Below are 6,020 nucleotides of genomic sequence, written 5' to 3'. Positions count from 1 at the left end.
CACCCTACTCACCCACCCTGGGCACCCTCTGATCTCTGATCTCAGTGGTTCCCAACTGGTTGAGCAACAGGATTTGCTGGTGGGAACTTAGAAAATACTCAGGCCACTCCCCAGAACCCCAGTCTCAGAATATTATGCAGAAGACCAAGGAATCACTTATATAACAAGCCCTATAGGCAAGTCTGATGCTCAGACATGTGGGATCCTGGTGTTCCTGATCTGGAGACCAGCAACATGAGCTCCAGCCTTGTCATAAATCCAGAATCTCTTGTCTGACTCTGGAGTTCCTGGATCTCAGCACCACGTCCAGATGATCCCTGTGCATATGGGAGTTCCTTGTCTAAGTGCTCCCTAGACTTGGGGTCAGAACTGTGCAGTCTGCTCTGGGTGTGCTCTGATCAGATCCCTTAGAACTGGAGGTCCAGGGATCAGTCCTTGTGCTCATTCTTTTCCATAGTCAACCACTCCCTTGGTGCTTCATTCATGCTTGAGATTTTAAGTATCATTAATATAGTGTGACCTCCTAAATCTATTTCTCCAGGCCACTCTATTTCTCCTTTCCTCTAAACTCTGGAGTTGTCTGTCCAAATTCCACCCCAGCTCACCTGCATTCCTAGTAGACATCTCCACTGAGTGCCTGTAAGGCCCCCTCCTCAGTATGCTCCTGCCAGAGTCTCCACATCTCCACTGACAGCAGCTTCACCTTTCTACTCACTCTTTTTACAACTATGGTGTACTTGATTCATCTTTCTCACACCACAGATACAATCCATTGGCAAATGCTGTCAGTCCATCTTCAAATGCATCCAGAATCCTCTGACGTCCCACTCTTTCCCCTGCTCACACCCCAGTCAAGGTCACCGACATCTCCAGCCTGGAATACTGCACTCGCTTCCTACTGTTTTCCCTTCTGCCTCCCTCGTCCCTCGCCTCTCAATTCTGTTCTCAGCACAGCAGTCAGAGATCCTTTTAAAAGAGAAGTTGTGGCTGGGCTTGGTGGCTCAAGCCTGTATCCCAGCACTTTGGGAGGCTGACACGGGCAGATCACTTGAGGTTGGAAGTTTTGAAACCAGCCTGGCCAACACGGCAAAACCCTGTCTCTACTAAAAATACAAAAATTAGCTGGGTACCAGAGTGAGACTCCATCTCAAATACATAAATACATAAATAAATACATACATACATACATACATACATAAAAGACAAGTTTTACCATGTCCCTCTTCTGCTTCAGATTGTCCTCTACCTCCCACGTCACTTAGAGCAAAGGTCAGATGCTTCCCCATTGCCCTCAAGCCCACTTGCTCTGGCTGTACCTCTGATCTCACCTCAGTTTCTCTCTGTCCAGCCCTCCTGGCCTCCTTATCCTTCTGGGAACACACACACCTTCCTGCCCTGGTACATCTGAACTGGAGTTCCTCTGCCTGGAAAGAACTTCCCCAGACATCCTCGTGGACAACTCCTCATGTCCCTCAAATCTTTCCTCAAAGATCACCTTTGCAACGTGGCACACACTGACCACCCCAGCACAACAGCCACCTTCCCTGTCCCCACTGCCCACACCCTGGATCACCTGTCTCACAGCACTTACCACCTTCTAGCACTTTCTTCCCTTGCTCTGGTTATAATGTATCTTTCGTCTGCCTCTTCGCATTGGAAGACATGCTACCCAAGGTCAGAGATTTTTCTCATTTTACTTCAGTGATGTTCCCCAGATGCAGAACCACTCTGTCCTATGTCTGGTTGACAACAAAGGTCAGTTGAATGAATGATCAGTGTAGAGCACCTCCCTATTCTAAAGCCAGTATCTTTATTAACATAGCTTCAGGCCAAATGCTGTTTTGTGGTGACCACAGCACAAGGTCTCCTCACACTGACACCGAGGCTGCCTGTGCTTTTCTCAGCAGTGCTGCTTGTGGTCTTCCCTCCCCCATCCTTCCTCCCACACCAACACCCCCACACACCGCAGCACACAATCAGGTTTCTCTCTTCAGGAAAGAACGGTCCTTGATGCTGGGTCCAATTTCACAAACAAATATAAACCTAAATTTCACTCTGCTTTAGATTTGAGTTGGGATTAGATTCAGCACCAAGATCACTAGAACCAGGGCAGGGAGAGAGGGCAGGAGAGTAGAGCAGAAGAGGAGCCCTAGAAGGAGGGCAGGAGTTGAATGGCTCTGAAAATTTGTCTCAGAGTGCACAGAGAATCCTGTGTGCAGGGGCCGCCCTGGGCAATGTGTGAGCCTCTGGCTCTGGCTGGACAAGTTTCCACTGAAGGGACAAGGACAATGGAGCAGTGAAGGTGACCCAGCTGAGGACTGACCACATAAAGCCCATGATGGACTGAACAGCAACTGGGCCCAGGCCCCATCCACATTCGGCTCCTCACAGCCTTCTCCACCCCCAGCTGCAACAGACTCAGCACAGCTAACACGCAGATTCTGGAAGGTTCTCAGGTCTTTATTTCCTCTCTCAAGTTCTAGGAATTGACTTATTTAATTAACCCATCATCTTCTCATGGCAAATATTTGAGAAAACAAATGTCTATTCAGATTCTTATTTTTAGTAGGGAGGTAAGAGGTTGCAGCTCTGTGTACCATGAAGTTGAGACAGAGATGGAGACATCCAGCCCCACCTCTCTGGAACAGGAAGGGTAACTGGGGAGAGAACACAGGTCAGTGTGGGAACAGGGGTCACGGTGGACACAGGGGTGGGCAGTCTCTCCACCTCCTCACATTACACTAATAGGGATGCAGACACATTCAGATGTCTTTGCCAGATGCTCTTGAAGTCACAAAGGAAAGGCCTGAAGAAATCTTGCATCTCAGTCCCACACAAGGCTGCTGTCTCAGGCTACAGAAAACAATAGTCATAAACAAATTCAAGTCAGTCATGTTAAGTGATGACACTCTGAACAGTGCTCCACACACTCAAAACATCCCAATCAAAGAAGCCCCATAACCCAGTCCTTTCCCCTTTGCCCCACCGCCACCCACTTCAGACCCCAAGAATCTCACCTTTTCAAGCCATGAGAGACACATCAGAGCCCTGGGCACTGTCGCTGGCTGGGGTAAAACAAAAACAGCATCTGGTCAGAGCCTGCAGGAGACGTGGGACAGGAGGAATTATGGGGTGGGTGAGCTCCTCCATACACCCACCCCCACCACTTACACACAGCCTGAGAGTAGCTCCCTCCTTTTCCACCTGTGGGAAGAAAATGTTCTGTGAGGGGACAAGTAGGAGGCAGGGACATGAGACCTTAGCGGAAGGAACCTCCTAGTCTTGGACCCGAGAGAAGTTTTCGGAACTATGACTACAGACCCAGAGCAGGATCAGGAAACACCAGGAAAGCAGGGGTGGGTGCTGGACCAACCGCCCTCCTAAGGCCTGTCCTTGGCAGGGACCTTCCCCTGACTCATGAATGCTGGAATCAGGACCCCAACACCACAACCATCAAGGTGATACATTGTCCTTCATTGTCACATGTGCTTCACAAAAGAGTAAGTGCCGGCACACAGGGCCCCAGGCTGGGATGGCCCATGTGTGGATGCTGCTTCCCAGTAATTGTGGGGAAAAGAAAGAAAGATCAGACTGTTACTGTGTCTATATAGAAAGAAGTAGACATAAGAGACTCCATTTTGTTCTGTATTTGAGATGCTGTTAATCTGTGACCCTACCCCCAACCTTGTCCTTGCAGGAGACATGTGCTATGGTGACTCCAGGTTTAAAGGATTTTGGGCTGTGCAGGGTGTGCTTTGTTAAACAAGTGCCTGAAGGCAGCTTGCTGGTTAAAAGTCATCACCATTCTCTTAATCTCAAGTACCCAGGGATATGCACACTGCCAAAGGTCGCAGGCACCTCTGCCTACGAAAGCTAGGTATTGTCCAAGGTTTCTCCCCACGTGATAGTCTGAAATATGGCCTCGTGGGAAGGGAAAGACCTGATCATCCCCCAGCCTGACACCCGTGAAGGGTCTGTGCTGAGGAGGACTAGTACAAGAGGAAAGAAGGCCTCTTGGTGGTTGTTGGCAGTTGAGATAGAGAAAAGCATCTGTCTCCTGCCCGTCCCTGGGCAATGAAACATCTCGGTATAAAACCCCAAGATATGTTGTGTTTACTGAGAAAGGAGAAAACCGCCTTAGGGCGAAAGGCGGGACTTGCTAGGGCAATGTTGCTCTTTATGCACTAAAAAGGTTTATGGAGATGTTTACATATGCATATCAAGGCATAGCACTTTTCCTTAAACTTATTCATGTCACAGAGAACTTTATTCATATGACTTACTGCTGACTTTCTCCCTACAATGATCTTATTATCCTGCCACTTCCTTTTCTTTAAGATGGCAAAGATAATTATCAATAAATGCCAAGGGAACTCAGAGATTGGTGCCGATGTGGGTCCTCTGTATGCTGAGCACCGGTCCCCTGGGTCCACTTTTTCTTTCTCTATACTTTGTCTCTGTGTCTCATTTCTTTCTCAAGTCTCTCGTTCCACCTAACGAGAAACACCCACAGGTGTGGAGGGGCAGGCCACCCCTTCACTAATGAGGCGGGACACACTTCTACTTGGGGCTTGAAACCCCCAGTGGGACAAGAAAACCCAGACTCCACCCCACACCTCTTCCCTACCTGAGCTCTTCCTCCTCCACATCACAGCAGTGACCACAGCTCCGGTGACCAAAAAGGCTAGGACAGCCAGGCCAGCAACGATGCCCACGATGGGGATGGTGGACTGGGAAGATGGCTCTGGGAAAGGAGGGGAAGATGAGGGGTCCTGACCCTGCTGAAGTGCTCCAGAAGGGCTCCTGCTTTCCCTGAGGAGAGACATGATCCCCTCATCCCCCTCCTTACCCCATCTCAGATTGAGAGGCTCCGGCAGCCCCTCATGCTGCACATGGCACGTGTATCTCTGCTCTTCTCCAGAAGACACCACCACAGCTGCCCACTTCTGGAAGGTTCCATCCCCTGTGGGCCTGGTCTCCACAAGCTGGGTGTCTTCAGTTTGGTCCTCCCCATCCCACTGCCAGGTCAGTGTGATTTCCGCAGGGTAGAAGCCCAGGGCCCAGCACCTCAGGGTGGCCTCATGGTCAGAGATGAGGTGGTGGGTCACGTGTGTCTTTGGGGGATCTGATGGGAAGAGTCAGAAAATTCAGGGGCTTTGCATCTCTCATGGGACACCCCAGCAGCACGTATGTGATCACCCTGAGAATGAACAGGACACCTAGGGTGGGGAAGGGAGCACAGAACCCAGACACCAGACTGGACACAGGCATCTGGGATAACCTCCTATTCCTTGGAGAGTTCTAGTCTCTGAGGGAGGAACAGGGACTTCTGGTCCAGACCTGAGTGGAGGCCAAGGGACTCAGAAAAGCTGGAATCAGACCTTCAAACACATTGAGTGTGAGGCAGAGAACAAGGCTTGAGAGGAAAAAGTCACAAAGCCCAAGGCTGCTGCAGGAGTCAAAGGGGACCCCTGATCTGTATTCTAGGGACTGTCTTCCCCTCCATGTCCTCAGAGACGTCATCCCTTAATTGTCCTAGAGAGCAGAGGGGGCCCTCAGAGGAAATCAGGAAAACTCATGCCGTTCTCCATTCAAGGGAGGGCGACATTCTAGCGCTGATCCCATTTTCCTCCCCTCCTCATGGGAGGCCATCCCGGGAGATCTATAGGAGATGGGGAAGTCTCCCCACAGCCCCTGCAGGGTACCCATGCGCTGCAGCGTCTCCTTCCCTTTCTCCAGGTATCTGCGGAGCCACTCCAGGCACTTGCCCTCCAGGTAGATGCTCCACTCCTCCACCTCACCGCACGCCTCCCACTTGCCCTGGGTGATCTGAGCCACAGTATCCGCCGCAGTCCAGGAGCGCAGGTCCTCGTTCAGGGCGATGTAATCCTTGCCGTCGTAGGCGTGCTGGTTATATCTGCCGAGGAGGCGCCCGTCGGGCCCCAGGTCGCAGCCAAACACCCTCTGGATGGTGTGAGACCCTGGCCCCGCCTCCGCGGTCAATACAGTCCCCCGAGCCC

At 51.0% G+C, this 6,020-nt stretch overlaps 2 protein-coding genes across 4 annotated transcripts in view; both read right to left on the bottom strand.

Annotated features, from left to right (window-relative positions):
- Nucleotides 1-6,020, bottom strand: part of LOC105513936 (HLA class I histocompatibility antigen, B-15 alpha chain-like) — a 95,180-nt gene that overhangs the window by 58,545 nt on the left and 30,615 nt on the right.
- Nucleotides 1-6,020, bottom strand: part of LOC105513934 (class I histocompatibility antigen, Gogo-B*0101 alpha chain-like) — a 73,251-nt gene that overhangs the window by 58,539 nt on the left and 8,692 nt on the right. The window contains exons 3-7 of one of the 3 annotated variants that reach the window (XM_011944974.1): nucleotides 5,706-5,981; nucleotides 4,850-5,125; nucleotides 4,628-4,744; nucleotides 3,172-3,204; nucleotides 3,018-3,065 (exon numbers count right to left, since the gene is read on the bottom strand). In XM_011944974.1, the coding sequence (XP_011800364.1) occupies nucleotides 3,022-3,065; nucleotides 3,172-3,204; nucleotides 4,628-4,744; nucleotides 4,850-5,125; nucleotides 5,706-5,981 (746 nt within the window). In that variant the 3' untranslated portion in view covers nucleotides 3,018-3,021. Of the gene's footprint in view, nucleotides 1-3,017; nucleotides 3,066-3,171; nucleotides 3,205-3,453; nucleotides 3,489-4,627; nucleotides 4,745-4,849; nucleotides 5,126-5,705; nucleotides 5,982-6,020 lie in introns of those variants that run through there. The other 2 variants (XM_011944976.1, XM_011944975.1) reach the window with 2 other exon arrangements.

Source organism: Colobus angolensis, unplaced genomic scaffold (assembly GCF_000951035.1).
Source record: "Colobus angolensis palliatus isolate OR3802 unplaced genomic scaffold, Cang.pa_1.0 Scaffold238, whole genome shotgun sequence".
Taxonomy (NCBI): Eukaryota; Metazoa; Chordata; class Mammalia; order Primates; family Cercopithecidae; genus Colobus; species Colobus angolensis.
The sequence above is the reverse complement of the archived record's forward strand: the minus strand, read 5'-3'. Positions and strand labels throughout refer to the sequence as shown.